Raw genomic sequence first — 19,456 nt, forward strand, 5'->3', positions numbered from 1 at the left:
TTGTTAATGCCAACACCCTGGCTACATCTCAACTTGTAAGCAAGGGTTAGCACACCCTTTTATTGAGGCCCATTCCCTGGGTGTAGTGGATGGGAGGCATATGTACCCCTTTATAAGCTGGTGTGGGTGAAGTCTTTGGAAAAAGAAGGCTGATGGGAACAGGCTACCCTTGATGTAAGCCTGCAGGCTGGAAAGCAGAGGGCCCTTAGGGGTTGGGCTGTAAGTGACTCTGGACAAGAACCCCCTGCAAGGGTACTCACATTAAGGAGAGTGAGGGAGATGGCTGGATATGTATGCCCAAAGCTGAGTGAACTGATCTTTTTAAAACATTAAAAGGCTACTGGTGCGGACATTCATATATTCTGAAATGGGCTTCAGGCAAGGAAAATGTGACGGAATTCCTTCACTTTGCAGGTGTGTCTAACCATCGGAGCTGCCACCTCATTGATAGCAACCCTCTCAATCCATTTCATTCTGGATTTAGCCTACAACACATGACAGAACCTGCCTTCCTAAAATACCTACTAACTGTTAAAACCAATGGGTACTACTCCATACTTATACTACAATTTTTTTTTTTGCTGCCTTTGATACAGTTGACCACCTGCTCTTTCTTTAAAAAAATTATGCAATGTTGGCCTCCAAGTCTCTGCTCTTTGCTGGGTTCCTTCTACCTAACTTAGAGCACTTTTAGTGTCACTTACAACCCTACCTCTTTCTCTCTTCCTTCTCTTACTGTAGGGGTTCCCCAAGGCTCTATCCTTAAACCCCTCTGACTCTCTATTTATACCTACTCCCTGGGTCATTTGATAGTCTCCCACAGCTTCCAATTCCATCTCAATGCTGACAACACCCAAAACTATCTCTCTACCCCTAACCTTACCACTTCAATCCCCTCACACATCAATAATTTACTAACTGACATATCAGTATAGATAAGATGTCATTACCTCAAACTCAGTCTTTCCAAAACTGAACTCATAATATTTCTCCCCCGTGTTCCCCCCTCCGACTTTTCTATCAAACACAACAGCACAACCATCAATCTATCCCCTAATACCATGGTGCTAGATGTAGTCCCAAACATTACCTTCTTTTTGCCCTACAGCCAACTCTTGCTGCCTTCAATGCTGTATCATCTCCAAAATAACCCCCCCCCCCCCTTTATAACCAATGACACAACCAAGGTACTGATTTACTGCCCTGCTATCTCTAATCTTGACTATTGTAACTCCCTAGTTGGCGTATCTTAAGACAGGTAATCCCCTTTCAGTCCATCATGAATGTTGCTGCCAGAGTCATCCATCTAACCAACCATTTAGTGTCCGCCACCTCTTCCTGCCAATCCCACTGTGGCATAGTAAGCCCTTGTACACACAGTCGGAGATTCCGACGGAATGTGTCTTATCGGACCGTTTTGTCGGATAATCCGACTGTGTGTGGTATGCATCGGGTTGTTTCCGTCGGACCCAATTTTCCAACTTGTTGGAAATATTTTCCGACAAACTGGTCCGATCGGACATACTCCGATCATGTGTAGAGAATTTCGATCAGACAAAGTGCAAAGCATGCTCAGATCAAATTCCTACACCAAAGCTATTGGCTACTAGTGTGAACGTAGTCCCGTCGTAACGAAATAACGTCATCACATTCCGAACGATCAGATTTTCCGACAACTTGGTCCGACCGTGTGTATGCAATAGTTTCGGACACAATCCGTTGGACAAAATCCGACGGATTTGGTTGTCGGAATCTCCGACCGTGTGTACAAGGGCTAAGAACTTTGAAGTGTTAGATAGCTCAGCCCTTAGTTAGATGCTGCCTTCCTCACCATGTAGGCAAAGTTTCTTTGATGTAGAGAAAAGAAGATTTAGGACAGGAATGTAAAAAGGAAAGGAAGGCCAGAAAAACATCCCATGTAAGCCGGAATACATTACATTGAATTCTACTTCTAGTTCTTCTCGATGACTTAAAACCTATGGATCTTGCCAAGTCAAAAAGTTCCCATACTGTCCATACAGACTGGGGCTCAGATGGTCTGTCTTTTGCATAAATAGACGTTTGAGGCAGAACACTTTTAAAAATAAAAAAACATTAGATAATGCTGATGTCATTTAATACCGTACAGTCTTCAATTTTCTTCTGAAGCAGTTTGATGACAATCCCTTCCTTGGTGATCACTGCATTCTCATTGCCTGCTATCACTTGCACCTGGGGCTTCTCATCATCCTTTACTTTAATGTCATGTTGGATCTCTGGTGCTTTAGATGGAACAGCATTAGGTTGGTTACCAAATTTGGCTTTAGTAACTTCACAGAATGCTTTCACGGTTTTCTCACTCATGTCCACCAGATGTATTCTCTGCAGAGTGGTCTGTTGGCTCTCCACATAGACCTGTACAGCTTCCATTATATTCTCAATGCATGACTTTAGTGGGAAAGCAAAAATGCCAGAGCTGACTGCTGGGATTGCTATTGAACAATGGTTGTTCTTCGATGCCAGTTGCAAGCTAGTGGTGATCGCCTTCTGCAAAAGAATCTCACAACCTGAATGTGAGCTCGCGGACCACCGGGGACCAACCGTATGGATGACCTGTTTGCACGGCAAGTTACCAGCATCAGTGATTACTGAGTCTCCAGGGGACAGGCTACCATTCGTCTTGATGATCTTATCACAGTCCTCTTGAAGTTTACATCCAGCTGCAATCAGAAGAGCTTTTGCCAAGCCACCATTGAGTTGTAGTTTTTCATTGGCTGCATTGACAATGACGTCTACTTTGTGATGGCACAGGTCATCTTTGTATATAGCGATGGTCAACCCTTTTGGAAGCTTGACTTGGAAACTGGGGTCACCCAGTACAGAGTCTTTTCTACAAGTCTCCTCTAAATGTATTGTACAGTTAAATTTTTGCTTTGTAACTGCCTCTAGAACCTTTTCATTGGTCATACAAAATTTTTTGGCTCCTGGTTTATCAATGCACAGGGTATCACAATGAAGTGAGGAAAGAAAGCTCTTGATGAGCAATGCTGCCTCTTCAACATGAACCCTTGGGCCTGACAAGCACATCCTGTCCCCGTTCTCCATCAAATCTACTTTTTTATGTATCTTCTGCCGAATGTCCATACTTCTGTCCTGAAGGAATTTCATCATTATCCTTGACCCCACTGTATCATCTATTCGTATCCTGGTGTTATTCCTTAGAAATTCACTAACTTTTTGGTGGCACTTTTGTACATTTGATGTTAGGCCAGTGATGACCACAACATTCACGCCCATAGAAGGAAATTCCAGTGTTTGAACTCTGCTTTTCTCTGAATTCAACTGTGAGAATAAACTTTTCCATTCAGGACTTTCAAGGAGTCCCTTCTCTTCAACAATGATACGTCTACACATTAATTCTTCTTTAATTTGCTCTTCAGCTTTTTTCAAGGCTTCCTCTGAGTAAGCAATCAGTTTAACAGCATTGTCATCAATTTGCAGCAGGGCATTAATGCTGTGGGGTACAAAGAGGCGACTGCTCAGCTTTCCATCGAACGACATCAGGAACTGGACAAGGTTGTGATTCAGCCGGAGGGATCTCGTTTTCATTTGTTGCTGTATGTTGTCTATCTTACATTTGGCAATGAGAACCTCAGATCTCAGCCCTGATATCTGAATCTCCTTTGCTTCTGCATTATAATCAATCTTCAGGTCCGGGACCTTCTCCACCATCTTCTTCTCTAGGCCACTCCTATACATAACCTGATAGTGGGCCGGGGACATGGGTACCACCACAGTCAAACATTGATTCTTTTTTTGAATTGCTCTTGTATTTTTTTTTAACAGGTTTCTAAAAGTTGGGTTCATCTCAGTTACTTTCCTGGATTTCCCAACCAGGTAGACCTTCCCTGCAGCCAAGTCAGCTTTGACCTGTACTCCAGTATACATGGAACTGTTCACTGTTCCTTTGATGGCCTCCCAGACCGACTGGCTGATTTTGTACTGTACAATTTTGTACTTTGTGACAAGCTTTTTCACGGTTTTCTGAGCAGAAGGCATTCTGACTGGTAATATGAGTTTCAAGACAGGATAACGGCAGTCTCTTCCTGACCATATGGCCTCACATTGTTGACTTATCTCCTTCATCTTTTCATCATTTAGCATAGTTTTCAAACAAAATGGTCTCAAAGTGAACATTTCTACACAAGCCCCTCGGTTCACGTGCTGTGTTGCAGGGAATGATTTCTTCGTCTTGGATAACTCATCCTCCTTCCGAAATCTTTTCACAACTGAATAAGAAACAAAGGTAGAAGTTCAGGATGATGACACATTGAGAACACCTCATTAAATTACATATTTAGCTATAGAATAGGGAAGGGTTAAAACATCTGTTCCCTTCACTTCTTGTCCTGAAGATGCAACAGAAAGTGAAAGGAAATCTCTACAAAGTGAGGGGCATTCTCTTAGAAAAATGTCATCAGAACAGATGTCCTTGTTGGAAGAGTTTGCCTCTCATCTGGCTCTAGTGACCTCCCACCCAGTACAGACATTGCCGATTCTTCCACTAATGTCGCGTACACCCGAGCGAATTGTCCGGCGTACTTAGTCCGGCAAACAATCCGGCGGATAGTCCAGCGGACTTTCTACCGAACGGACTTGGCCACACACAGACACACAGAAAGTCCGGCGTTTGCTAGCGCGATGACGTACAGCGCGTACGATGGGACTAGAAAAGGAAGTTGAATAGCCAGTAGCCAATAGCTTCCTTTTTCGTACTTGCTTCTGAGCATGCGTCATTCTTAGTCCGCCGGACTAGCATACTCACGAACGTATTGTCCGCTGAAACCCAAGTCTGGCGGAAAGATTGGACTGCAAAACTACTTTCTAAGACCACCGGACTTTATGCTGGAAAAGTCCGCTGAAGCCCACACACGATCGAATTGTCCGCTGAAATGCATTTCGGCGGACTAAGTACGCCAGACAATTCGCTCGTATGTACGCGGCATAACTCAAATTGTATAGTGAAAGTAATTACATATATTGTATATTGAATTAATTGATAACCAGGCAAACATAAGGTGATCTGGACATGGTACAGATATTAACTGACATACCAGGTATTTGCAGTCAAAAATGCAGGGAAAGGTTTGAAATTCAGCCTCCAGATCTGCATAAACAGTAACAACCCCACCTAAAGTTTCAGGAAGCAAGCTGGAGGAGAGTTGCCCAGAGACCTGGCATAATGGGCAATATCCAACATGGCTGCTCCCGTGTGCCAGAAATGCATGCACAGGAAACTGCAGATGTTTTTGAAGAGAACGGGTGCAAGCACGTGCACCATGGCGCACACGTGTGAGAGCTGTCGCCACCACAGAATGCACTCGATTTTGGTGCCCTCTGGCCTTTAAAAGAGTGAATGTTGCATGTGGACATCACTGACTGGTCTTCAGCTTCCTGCCTCCTGTTATCCTGTGCATCTGAAACTTCTAGACTACCCGTTACTGACCCAGCTTGCTCTTGGATTCCTCTTGTCTTTCTCCTGGTTCTGACCTTGGCTTGTTCATGGATCTGCTCTTGTGTCCTGCTCTGTGTATGGCCCCGGCTTATCTGACCACGTCTCTGATCTTCTGTCTGCTTACCACCAGCTCTTGACCTTAGCTACTACTCATAACTATGCTTCCTGTCTTCTCCTGCAGTCCACCCAAAGTGCCAACCTGCTGTGACCACCGCCTTGCACTTCCCTGCTGTGACCAGCCTCATATGCTAGGCCTAAGTTTATTGAATAGGCACACACCATATGTAAATTGATGGAGCTAAGGGGAAATACAGGATGATAAATGAGAGGAGCAATCTCTAATATGGCTTTTCTGTCAGCTATCATTGGGGCCCTTTAAAAAGTAGTGTTCCACCTGATAAAACTCCCTTTATGAATCTGCAGGCATTGTTGTAAATGCTGGCGTCTTTTAGTATAATACTTGTGGCAGCAGTCAACTCTGGTGGCAGTTCAATCCTCACACAGTTCAGGCTTAGGCATGGTGTAGGGTGGTCTCAATAGCAAGGCACTGATTTAAATCAAGCGCTGTCCAATTTTTAGTGCATGGATGTCCTGCTCTCGGCTGCTCTATATATATATGCAAGCTGAAAAAACTACGGGCTCGCTGCCCTCTCACCGACTCCTGGAAAGTTGCAGTAGTTTTCTATGAAGGGCCCCATTCAGCTCCACTTTGATGAAAATGGCCTCCAGTGGTCTATAGCAATAAGCCTGGTGGATAATTGGGTCCCCTGGGGGCAGTGTGGAAGGAAGCTATGATGCAGGCTAGACTGCCGAATGTCTTGTGCTCCCGCTTGGTGCTGGTACTGAACCTGGCCGGCTTAGCCTCCCAGCAAATAAGGATACAACAGATGAGTCTACCTGGACTGCTGCACAGCCAAAAGAGCAGGGCTTTTCCTGGGCAATACTATTTAAGTCCCCCTTTCCTCCTCCAGCGCCCAAGGGAATGCTGGTATATGTGGAACCAAAAGTAATTTGCTCCTTTACATGGCTGTCAGTATGGACAACACCTCCCAAGATTCCAAGTTGTCTGCATTAAGGTCTGAGGGCTCACTTGACTCTGGATCTCCCCCTCCTGGCTGGAGGATAATAGTGCAGCACAACATCAACATTTCAGTGAATAAAAAACAAAACAAATGAAACATTATACTAAGGGGATTTAGTAGGATACTCCAGAAATAAAACCATTCCCAACTGAGGACATCTAACTGATCTCTTAGTTAAGCACCCATGAAGTCCTTGCTGAAATGAAAGCAGACCTCTCCTCAGTAGTAGCAACAAATAGTTTTGGGAGTGAGCTTAGCTAGCTCACTCCCGAAACTTAGCTAAGTCCCTTAGTAGTAGTAGTAGTAGCAGGTCAAAAGCTCCTCAGGTACAAGCCAGTGTCAGCAAATTGTGGCAGTCCATAAGCAACAGAAACTGAGCAAAGTCCTTTGCAGTAGCAAAAGTTGGACAAGCTCTTCAGGACACTAGCCTGTTTTCCCTTGTTGAAAGGGGTTAAAAGCACAAGTCTACGGATCCTTTAGGTAGTCTGTAATCACAAAATGCCCAGGGACAGCTGGTAGCCTCCTCCCAACTTCCAAGCGACCCTCTATACCACAGGGACGTGCAGGGCCTCTCCTGCCATTAACATTTAAAAAAAAAAAAAAAAATCAAGCTTCGAGCTTGGTGACCTGGGGTCACAGAGACCCCAAATTTGGGGGGTATGTACCCTAAGTCCTACCCCACTTTGGGCTGCTATGACCTATGGTTCCAGAGATACGGGGATCCCTGCGCAGCCTGTTAGGAGCTTCATACAGAGCGGCCGGTTTAAATACAAGCCGGCACACTCTGTTTGCAGCAGACTTAGAGGATGAGCTCACAGTGCCTCTCCTCACTTCTTGTCAGAGCCACCGAGCTCAATGGACAGCTTGGAGCCTTGGACCAATGGTAAAGTACCATTGGTCCCAAGCTGTCCAATAAAAATGCTGCAGTGGAGGCACGCCTCTCACTGCAGTGTCATAGAAGACAATGCTCCCTTCCAGCCCTCTTAACTAGAAGGAAACAACATGTGTTTATGTTTATAAGATTTACCCACAATCCCACGTTTTTTCTCACACAGTTAAGAGGGGGGGAAACTGTTTCTGTTGAAAAGGTACTGTTATATTCAAGCCAAATCATATATTTATATGCTATATGTTATAACATAATCACTTATTATTTATCTCTTTACTGTGAAATTACTGGTTGGAAGTTATAACTTCAAACTTCCGTACTTTGTCCATTAAGCCCCCTGCTTGAGCACAGATTTAAAAAAAATATAGTACATTACCTTAAAAACAATATATAATAATAATTTGTATATTACTTGCTTATGGAAATTAACCCCTTGCCACCCAGGCCAATTCTGACACTTTTCTCCTACATGTAAAAATCATCATCATAATTGCTCAGAACCCCCAAACATTATATATATATATTGTTTTAGCAGACACCCTAGGGGATAAAATGGTGCTCGTTGCAACTTTTTTATGCCACACGGTATTTTGTTAAACACTTTTTGGGGGGGGGGTAAAACAGTTTCATTAATAAAAAATAAAAAAACACTAACGCTAGTCCCGATTTTTTTGTATGCAGTGAAAGATGATATTGCGCCAAGTAAATAGATACCTAACATGTCACGTTTTAAAATTGCGCACACTTGTGGAATGAGGCAAAACTTCAGTACTTATAAATCTGCATAGGTGACGCTTTACATTTTTTTTTTTTTTTACAGGTTACATGTTTAGAGTTAAAGAGGAGGTCTAGTGCTAGAATTATTGCTCTTGCTCTAATGATCGTGGTGTATGTAACCTGTGTGCATCTGGCTCGGATACCAGTCAGTGCCTCACCAGCCACTCACCTCACCGCACGTCCATGCTATACCAGTGATACCAGACCAGCTCTTCAATAGACAGCCCTTTCAGCCAGAACCAGGGCCACTCTCAATAACTTCAGGCCCTCAGGTCTCCCACCTCAGGCCACATGGCAGTACACTCTCTCTCAATTCAGGAGCTCAGGTCTCCCACCTCAGGCCACATGGCAGTACACTCTCTCTCAATTCAGGAGCTCAGGTCACCCACCTGAGGCCACATGGCAGCACACTCTCTCTCAATTCAGGAGCTCAGGTCACCCACCTGAGGCCACATGGCAGCACACTCTCTCTCAATTCAGGAGCTCAGGTCGCCCACTTGAGGCCACATGGCAGCACACTCTCTCTCAATACAGGAGCTCAGGTCGTCCACTTGAAGCCACGTGGCATCACACTCTCTCTCAATTCAGGAGCTCAGGTCGCCCACTTGAGGCCATGTGGCAGCACACTCTCTCTCAATTCAGGAGCTCAGGTCGCCCACCTGAGGCCACGTGGCAGCACACTCTCTCTCAATTCAGGAGCTCAGGTCGCCCACTTGAAACCACATGGCATCACACTCTCTCTTAATTTAGGAGCTCAGGTCGCCCACTTGAGGCCACGTGGCAGCACACTCTCTCAATTCAGGAGCTCAGGTCGCCCACCTGAGGCCACATGGTAGCACACTCTCTCTCAATTCAGGAGCTCAGGTCGCCCACTTGAAACCACATGGCATCACACTCTCTCTTAATTTAGGAGCTCAGGTCGCCCACTTGAGGCCACGTGGCAGCACACTCTCTCTCAATTCAGGAGCTCAGGTCGCCTACCTGAGGCCACATGGTAGCACACTCTCTCTCAATTCAGGAGCTCAGGTCACCCACCTGAGGCCACATGGTAGCACACTCTCTCTCAATTCAGGAGCTCAGGTTGCCCACCTGAGGCCACATGGTAGCACACTCTCTCTCAATTCAGGAGCTCAGGTCACCCACCTGAGGCCACATGGTAGCACACTCTCTCTCAATTCAGGAGCTCAGGTCGCCCACCTGAGGCCACATGGCCGCACACTCTCTTTCATTTCAGGAGCTCAGGTCGCTCCCACCTGAGGCCACATGGCAGCACACTCTCTCTCAATTCAGGAGCTCAGGTCACCCACCTGAGGCCACATGGTAGCACACTCTCTCTCAATTCAGGAGCTCAGGTCGCCCACCTGAGGCCACATGGCCGCACACTCTCTTTCATTTCAGGAGCTCAGGTCGCTCCCACCTGAGGCCACATGGCAGCACACTCTCTCTCAATTCAGGAGCTCAGGTCACCCACTTGAGGCCACATGGCAGCACACTCTCTCTCAATTCAGGAGCTCAGGTCACCCACCTGAGGCCACATGGTAGCACACTCTCTCTCAATTCAGGAGCTCAGGTTGCCCACCTGAGGCCACATGGTAGCACACTCTCTCTCAATTCAGGAGCTCAGGTCACCCACCTGAGGCCACATGGTAGCACACTCTCTCTCAATTCAGGAGCTCAGGTCGCCCACCTGAGGCCACATGGCCACACACTCTCTTTCATTTCAGGAGCTCAGGTCGCTCCCACCTGAGGCCACATGGCAGCACACTCTCTCTCAATTCAGGAGCTCAGGTCACCCACTTGAGGCCACATGGCAGCACACTCTCTCTCAATTCAGGAGCTCAGGTCACCCACCTGAGGCCACATGGCAGCACACTCTCTCTCAATTCAGGAGCTCAGGTCACCCACTTGAGGTCACATGGCAGCACACTCTCTCTCAATTCAGGAGCTCAGGTCGCCCCGTTTAGGCCACATGGCAGCAAGTGCCAGGGGAGGCAACAGCCCCTCCCCTATCTGGTGCAAGTCACTAATGGGAAAGATTCAGAACTAAGTATGCTATGTGAAGAAATACCCTCTCCCTGCATCCCTTAAGCCTGACCCACACGATGATTGGCTGGAGCGGCATTAATATTCATGCTGTGTTCTGCATAGCATCTGCACTAAGTCAGAAACACTGGAAATGTTGGGATTACTGAGAATCTTATCAGTCAAGGACACTAGGAATCTTTGCGTCCATCTGGATCTCTCAGAAAGTCAAAGACTCTGGGAATCTTGGAGTCACTCAGAATCTTCTCGGAAAGTCAGGGACAGTAAGAATTTTGGGGTCAATCATAATCTTCTTGGAAAGTCAGGGGCACTAAGAATATTGGGGTAACTTAAAAGCTTTTCAAAAATTCAGGAGCATTAAGAATTTGGGGGGTCACTTAAAATCTTCACAGAAAGCTAGGGGCACTGAGAATCTTCTTGGAAAGTCAGGGACACTTAGAAACTTATGGTCCCTTGGTATCTTTTCTGAGTCTCTAGGAAAGTCAGTGACACCAAGAATCTTAGAGACACTAGGAATCTTCTTGAAAAGTCAGGGACACTGAGAATCTTGAGGTCCTTCAGGATCTCTCAGAAAGTCAGAAACACAGGGAATTTTGGGATCACTCAGAAGCTTCTCAGACGCTAAAGGACACTAGGAATCTTGGTGTCCTTCAGGATCTCTCAGAAAGTTAGAGACACTGGGAATCTTGAGGTTACTCAGAATCTTCTTGGAAAGTCAGTGACACTAAAAATATTGGGGTTACTCAGAATCTTCTCAGAAAGTTGGGGGCATTAAAAATCTTGGGGTCTGGGGGGCGTGGCCTGCTGCGGACCAGGATGGCTGCCTGAAATCCGAGCTCCACTCCACGACCTGGATAACGGCAACTCGCAGCGACGATCCTTCTCCCAGCTCATGCCACCAGAGCGGGGAAGGAACAGGGACATACCAGGGCATGTAGAGGCAGCGGTATAACCCGCCTAAGCCTCGCCGTTTGACGGACTACTCTCCGCCGGCCGCCGCCGTGCACAGGCCCCAAGATGGTGCTGATGCCTGCACCTCTCCCCACACTGTCTCCATGTCCTCACCGAGCCACCAGACAGCGGAAGACTTGTCACAGGATGCAGCCTCTGTCTCTCTGAGAGAAAACATGGACACTCTCCCTCCACCAGCAGACTCCCCAGGAGGGCTCATCACTGACAGAGGTAAGAGACTGGCTACCTACCCTGCACACTCCCCAAACAAGGAGTCACATGCCAAAAAACAGCTATGGTCTGCTGTTGTGGCCGGGACACATGGATCCCACACTACCCCCTCCCTGGCTGCCATACCTGCGTCAGATAATACTGTTTCAGAAGCAACACTAAAATTGATGCTTCTCACACTTCAGCAGGATTTACACAGGGAGCTTCAAATCTCTATCTCCCAAATGTATGACAGAATTGATTGCATAGAGGAAAGCACTGATGCTCCAGAAGAAAATCTGCAAGATTACTCTAAAGCACATAACGAAATGCTGAACATGCAGGACCATCACAAGGAAGAAATCCACCACATCAAAATGAAATTAGCTGATTTAGAAGACCGTTCTGGACGGAACAATATCAAATTCAGAGGCATACCTGAGTCGATCAAACTGAACGATTTAACCCTGTGCTTGCAACAACTCATATCAACCTTACTTCCACGTCTAAACGCACGTGACATGCTCATTGATCGAGCCCATAGAATCGCTAAACCATCACGCCTCCCAGATGACATTCCTAGGGATGTTCTGGCCCGCATACATTTCTACCAGGTCAAAGAACAAATACTCTCTGCCGCTAGAACCCTGAAAACCTTGTCAGCCCCGTATGCTAGCATTAAGCTCTTCACTGACCTATCTCCGGCCACAATGGAGATGCGCAGGGCCTTCTCTCCTGTTACCTCTATTCTCCAACAGAAAAACATAACGTAAAGTGGGGCTTTCCAACCAAATTGCTGGTCACCTATCAACAAAAGATCATCCCGATCCTCACCCTAAAATTTGGATATAAAAAGCTGACCAATTGAGGCCTCCTCCCTATTGCCCCGAGAGACACGGGTCACTCAAACTCCTCTGGCTCATCGTCTGACTCCACCAAGAACATCACAACCAAACCGGTGGAAAAAAACTTGACTCTATCAAAGCCCCTGTCCCCAGCTCACTCGAATCCAGCCTGGGCGACACACCTTTACCCCTTCCTCCCACCCCCCAGGTTAAAAGTGTGCTGAGCACAAATTTTTGTGACATTTCTCATCGTTAAAAGCTGTTTTGATACTGTTTAACTGCTTTTTCTTAACTAAACGGTCTTGAGTAGTAATAACCGTAAAGTTATTTGTTGTTACCCCCCCCCTTTTTTTTTTTTAAGTATCACTGGTAGGTGTGGTCTCTCTCCCTCTGCTCGCACCTCCTTAGCCTCCTCTCTGCCATGTTCCCTTACGATCACCTCCCTGAATGTCAAGGGTCTTAATACGCCTTTCAAACGCAACCTCCTATGGAAGGAAGTAATACACCAACATGCAGATATTCTCTATGTACAAGAGACCCACTTCTCAAAACTTAAACAACACCAGTGCAGTAACAAAAAATACCCCCACTGCTTCTTCCCCAAAAAAGAAGAGAGGTGTTATGATCGCCATAAGCGCGAATATAAAATTTACAATGCACCACTGCGAATACGATGAGGATGGCAGATTTCTATTCCTCTAAGGCCGCGTACACACGCGGGGACTGTTCGCCCAACTTTGTCCGTCAAACAGTTTCGGCAAACAGTCCGCTCAAAATTAGCATGGACGGACATGGCCACACACGACGAACGAACAGTTTGCTGAAACCGTGCGCGATGACGTGAACGGCACATACGACGGGACGAAAAATACGACGTCCTATACACTGCATTATAACTTTCGGCGTGTAAATCCTTTCTGAGCATGCGCGGAACTTAGTTTGACGAACAAGCCTACACATGGGCGGACTGTTCGCTCAAACAAGGTTTCAGCGGACAGTTTTACGGAATTTCCGAAAAACCTTGTTCGTCAAACTGTCCGCTGAACGCCCACACACGAGCGGACTGTCCGCCCAAACACTGTTCAGCGGACAAAGTTGGGCGAACAGTCCGCCCGTGTGTACGCGGCCTTAGCCACATTTGACAACCGCCCCCTCACCATAGTCAATATTTATGCCCCTAATACCACCCTCTTCTCTAAACCCGCTCCTTATAGATCCTCCCCTCTGATAATTTGCGGAGACTTTAATGAAATAATTGACCACACACTGGATACAACCAGTCCTTCAAGAAGCAGACCCTCAGCACTATCCTCCCTCCTTAAATGCGAGGACCTATATGACTCATGGAGATGCATGCATGATTTAGAGAGAGACTACACCTTTTTCTCCCCACCGCACCAGTCTTACTCTCGGATCGACCTATTTATCACGGACAAACACCTGCTACAATCTATTACGGCCTCCCACATAGGTACAATATCCTGGTCTGACCAGGCTCCGGTCACAATTAAACTAGCCTCCCAATCCCAAACTCCTAGACATACGGTCTGGAGATTAAACACCTCTCTCCTTAACCATCCCAACCTTGAATCCCAAATACGATCCGAGATTGAGACTTATTTTTAACAAAATGTAAATTCTGTATCTGATCACGCCATTATATGGAATGCTCATAAAGTTTGCCTACGGGGTCTTTTTATTAAACTCGGGTCCCAGGCAAAGAAAAAACACTCTTTCACCACAGAATCCCTTCCAAAGCAGATCTGATCACTAGAATTCATCAACAAGAAATCCCCCTCGAATGCTATCTCCTCGGAACTTAAAACCCTTAGGCTCCAGCTCAGCGACCACCTTCTCAAAAACTTTGACTATTACATTAAAAGACTTTGGCTTCAAACTTACACAGCAGCCAACAAACCAGGGGGCCTACATGGCCAGACAATTCAAGAAGCAATTCGCCAACAAAAACATTGCACATCTCACTAACTCCCAAGGTAAACGCCTGACTAACCCGCTGGACATCGCAAATGAATTTGGCAATTTTTACACAAAATTATACAACCTATACACTCCCCACCCAACCGGACATTGCCAACTTCTTATCCTCCATCTCACTTCCCTCCATCTCCCCAGAACAACTTGACTGCCTAGAAACTCCCTTTACGCACGCTGAGATCCACAAATTGATCCAAAACTTACCACTACATAAAGCCCCGGGCCCTGACGGACTCCCCAACAAATACTATACAGTGGTGTGAAAAAGTGTTTGCCCCCTTCCTCATTTCCTGTTCCTTTGCATGTTTGTCACACTTAAGTGTTTCGGAACATCAAACCAATTTAAACAATAGTCAAGGACAACACAAGTAAACACAAAATGCAATTTGTAAATGAAGGTGTTTATTATTAAAGGTGAAAAAAAATCCAAACCATCATGGCCCTGTGTGAAAAAGTGATTGCCCCCTTGTTAAAACATACTATAACTGTGGTTGTCCACACCTGAGTTCAATTTCTCTAGCCACACCCAGGCCTGATTATTGCCACACCTGTTCACAATCAAGGCATCACTTAAATAGGAGCTGCTTGACACAGTAAGGTCCACCAGAAGATCCTTAAAAGCTACACATCATGCCGAGACCCAAAGAAATTCAGGAACAATTGAGAAAGAAAGTAATTGAGATCTATCAGTCTGGAAAGGGTTATAAAGCCATTTCCAAAGCTTTGGGAATCCAGCGAACCACAGTGAGAGCCATTATCCACAAATGGCGAAGACATGGAACAGTGGTGAACCTTCCCAGGAGTGGCCGGCCGCCCAAAATTACCCCAAGAGCGCAGCGACGACTCATCCAAGAGGTCACAAAAGACCCCACAACAACGTCCAAGGAACTGCAGGCCTCACTTGCCTCAGTTAAGGTCAGCGTTCATGCCTCCACCATCAGGAAAAGACTGGGCAAAAATGGCCTGCATGGCAGAGTTCCAAGGAGAAAACCACTGCTGAGCAAAAAGAACATCAAAGCTCGTCTCAATTTCTCCACAACACATCTTGATGATCCCCAAGACTTTTGGGACAACATTCTGTGGACCGATGAGACAAAAGTGGAACTCTTTGGAAGGTGTGTGTCCAAGTATATCTGGCGTAGAAGGAACACTGCATTTCATAAAAAGAACATTATACCAACAGTAAAATATGGTGGTGGTAGTGTGATGGTCTGGGGCTGTTTTGCTGCTTCAGGACCTGGAAGACTTGCCGTGATAAAAAGAACTATGAATTCTGCTGTCTACCAAGAGATCCTGAAGGAGAATGTCCGACCATCTGTTCGTGTACTCAAGCTGAAACGAACTTGGGTTCTGCAGCAGGACAATGATCCTAAACACACCAGCAAGTCCACCACCGAATGGCTGAAGAAAAACAAAATGAAGACTTTGGAGTGGCCTAGCCAAAGTCCTGACCTGAATCCTATTGAGATGTTGTGGTATGACCTTAAAAAGGCCGTTCATGCTCGAAAACCCTCTAATGTAACTGAATTAGGACAATTCTGCAAAGATGAGTGGGCCAAAATTCCTCCAGGACGCTGTAAAAGCCTCATTGCACGTTATCGCAAACGCTTGGTTGCAGTTGTTGCTGCTAAGGGTGGCCCAACCAGTTATTAGGTTTAGGGGGCAATCACTTTTTCACACAGGGCCATGATGGTTTGGATTTTTTTTCACCTTTAATAATAAACACCTTCATTTACAAATTGCATTTTGTGTTTACTTGTGTTGTCCTTGACTATTGTTTAAATTGGTTTGATGTTCCGAAACACTTAAGTGTGACAAACATGCAAAGGAACAGGAAATGAGGAAGGGGGCAAACACTTTTTCACACCACTGTAAATGATTTTCCCAACCTTTAGTCCCTCATCTATGCGACATTTATAACCAGCTTGCAACCACAGGGGTAATCCCAAACGAATCCCTCGCTGCCTTAGTGGTCACCATCCCCAAACCAGGAAAATCCCCAGACAACCCCGCCAACTACCGCCCTATTTCTCTCCTAAACACGGACACAAAACTCTATGCCAAACTGCTTGCGCAATGACTTTCCTCTGTCATTCCCCAGATTATACATCCAGGCCAAGTTGGATTTGTGCCCGGCAGGCAAACTTCAGATGGAACTAGACGGTTTATAGACTTAATCCAATGGACAGAGCACACTGGAACGCCTTCTCTGCTCCTAGCGTTGGATGCGGAGAAGGCGTTCGACAGAGTGTATTGGCCCTATATGGAAACAGTCCTCCGCAAAATTGGAATATCTGGCACATTCCTTAGGGCCATAATGGGCCTATATTCCCACCCGTCAGCACGTATTTGGACATCAGGGGTTGTCTCCCAACCTTTCCAAATTACCAATGGCACCAGACCAGGATGTCCACTATCCCCAATAATCTTTGCCCTGGTGATGGAGCCCCTAGAACAAACCATAAGAACTGATCCACTGATCTCAGGTATAAAAATCTGAGATGTTGACCATAAAATTGACCTCTACGCTGACGACGTGATTATAGCCCTGACTAATCCCCTATCCTCTCTACCGGCTGTACATACAGTCTTAGAAAAGTTCAGCAAAATATCCATGTACAAACTGAACCACAGTAAATCCCTTATGCTCAATCTTGGCCTAGACCCACAGACGTCTAAAACAATCTCCTCCACCTTCCCCTTTGCCTGAGCCCCTAAATCCTTTCTTCCTTATTTAGGAATTCATTTGACATCCCCTAGCCGAACACTACTCAGAACCAAGTTAGAAGACCTTGTAGGCAAGCTTACCAACCTCATGAAAGATCTGAGCCGAATTCTGGCTTCTTGGGCTGGAAGGATAGCTCAGGCTAAAATGTATGTCCTATATTTTTTTCGAACCATACCCCTTCCATTGATGCAAAATCAAATAAAAAAAAACTCCAGGGAATCATTAACAACTTTATTTGGCAACAAAAACGCCCCAGAGTGAAAAAAGCGACGCTATTAACTCCAGTTAAATCTGGAGGCCTAGGTGCACCAGACATCCAAGCCTACTACCGAGCATCCATCCTGGACCAACTGAAGACCTGGTGGTCAGACAAGCGTCACACAACTTGGAAACAGATAGAAGCTACCATGCTACGCACAAACCCTAAACTCCTCTTGGCTGTCACATAGCTCAATCTCCAACCTAAGCGCTACCCACTTGATACCATTACAGCCTCCACAAAGGCTTGGACTGCAATAATACAATCTACACAAGGGATTTCCACGGAAACCTTGACCAAAATACCCATTGAAGCACTCCAACTTATCTCTCCGGGCTTACCCCTATCGGAATGGACCAAAACCGGCATTGCTAACATTGGATCGCTCTTCTCGGAAACAGTTCTAAAGTCCTTCACCCACCTAGTAGAGCAATATGGCCTTCCCAAACAAACTTTCTTCCTCTACCTACGGATCAGATCCACCCTCTCAAAAATTCGTTGCTCAACTTCGGACTGTCTCTCGCTCCCCCTGATTATACACTACAATCTTGATGTATCCAAATGCAAAGGGATCTCTCGGATATATAAACTGCTCACTAAACCTTCTCCGGACTTACTCTCCCCCGTTATACAATACTGGTCCTCGTTGACAGACCAACCATCTATGCAGATACAATGGCAAAAGGACCTCTCACTACCCTTACGCTTATCCCACTGCATTATCCACTGGGAATCAGCACAAAAGCTATTCCATAAATGGTATTTCACCCCAGAAAGACTGGCAAGGATATACTTGAATACTTCACCCAATTGCTGGAGAAATTGCGACAAAATTCAGATCCCTATTACATATATGGTGGGAATGCCTCCCTATTAGAAGATTTTGGGACAAAGTGAAGGACCTAATCTTTTCCATATCTGGGGTAACCCTCCCAATGTCCCCATTGGATCTACTCCTGGGACTGGATATTCCTACCTGGCCTACAGACTCTAGTATCCCACATACTTATTGCAGCAAGATTGGCGATCGCGAGAAAGTGGAAATCGACACACCCCCTCTATTGAAAGAAACCATCCAGATACTCAACCAGAACTTCTTATTGGAGTATTCTTTTGCCAAAGCTAACATCTCCACAAATCGTTTTTACAAAACTTGGGAGCTCTGGATCATAAACTCTAGAAGCGCGCCTTTATGTTAATTATATCCCACCGGTAAACTCCAGTACATTATCTACACGCTTTCTCATAAATGATACCTTGTATCTTATACCTATTTGCAGTCATGTTCTTCCACTTTTTGTGTTTTTTCTTTTTTTTTTTCTCTTCCCCTATCCAGCAATGTCTACCCATTGTCAACCCCGTAAGTCCTTAATGTAACTATTTAGATACTACAGGTTTAGACACCTCACTCCTTGTTACCATTTACCCTTTATATATATATATATGTACAATGACGCCTGGGTATGCCGATTTGGCGATGTTTCTATTCTGCTGTATTGAATTTTCAATAAACAGTTACGTTTAAAAATATAAAAATAAAAAATCTTGGGGTCTCTAGGAATCTTCACAGAAAGTAAAGGATACTAAAACTCTTGGGGTAATTTGGAATCTTCTCAGAAAGTCAGGGACACTAAGAATATTGGGGTTACTCCAAATCTTCTTAGAAAGCCAGGGACACAGTGAATCTTGGAGTCACTTAGAATCTGCTTGGAAAGCCAGCGGCAGTAAGAATCTCAGGGGTTACTCTGAATCGTCTCGGAAAGTCAGGGGCACTCAAAATCTTGGGGCTCCCTTTGAATCTTCTCAAAAAGTCAGGGGCACTATGAATCTTGGGGTCACTAGGAATCTTCCAAAACATTCCAACCCTTGCCCCCTGAGCCCCCCCAAGACAGGCGGAAGGAAAAAGGACAGAAAGCCAAATGGAGAGTGAGGGGAAGCTGCTGAGCTGAAGACACACACTGCCAAGTGACAAAGCTCCCGGTGTCACTAGACCAGGACTGCATTGCTGCACCTACTCCGAGGCTGCTGTTGTCGGAAAGGAGCGCTGAGTGTGCGCAGGAGACCATGCATCAGAGTGGAGGGACCCAATGGGCTTTAGGAGAGGACTTTTACACCCGGAACACCTGTGGTTTTACCCAGGATTGCTGCAATAGTGATAAAAGCTGCTATCATCTCCCTCAGTA

General features: G+C 45.8%; 1 protein-coding gene across 1 annotated transcript in view; it reads right to left on the reverse strand.

The window, feature by feature from the left end:
- Nucleotides 1-19,456, reverse strand: part of LOC143961756 (protein mono-ADP-ribosyltransferase PARP14-like) — a 109,683-nt gene that overhangs the window by 84,739 nt on the left and 5,488 nt on the right. Inside the window, exon 2 of the mRNA XM_077471098.1 lies at nucleotides 2,122-4,268. Within this exon, the coding sequence (XP_077327224.1) occupies nucleotides 2,122-4,268 (2,147 nt within the window). The remainder of the gene's footprint in view (nucleotides 1-2,121; nucleotides 4,269-19,456) is intronic.

Source organism: Lithobates pipiens, unplaced genomic scaffold, assembly GCF_037356315.1.
Source record: "Lithobates pipiens isolate NorthernLeopardFrog02 unplaced genomic scaffold, aLitPip1_a1.2 Scaffold_8, whole genome shotgun sequence".
Classification (NCBI taxonomy): domain Eukaryota; kingdom Metazoa; phylum Chordata; class Amphibia; order Anura; family Ranidae; genus Lithobates; species Lithobates pipiens.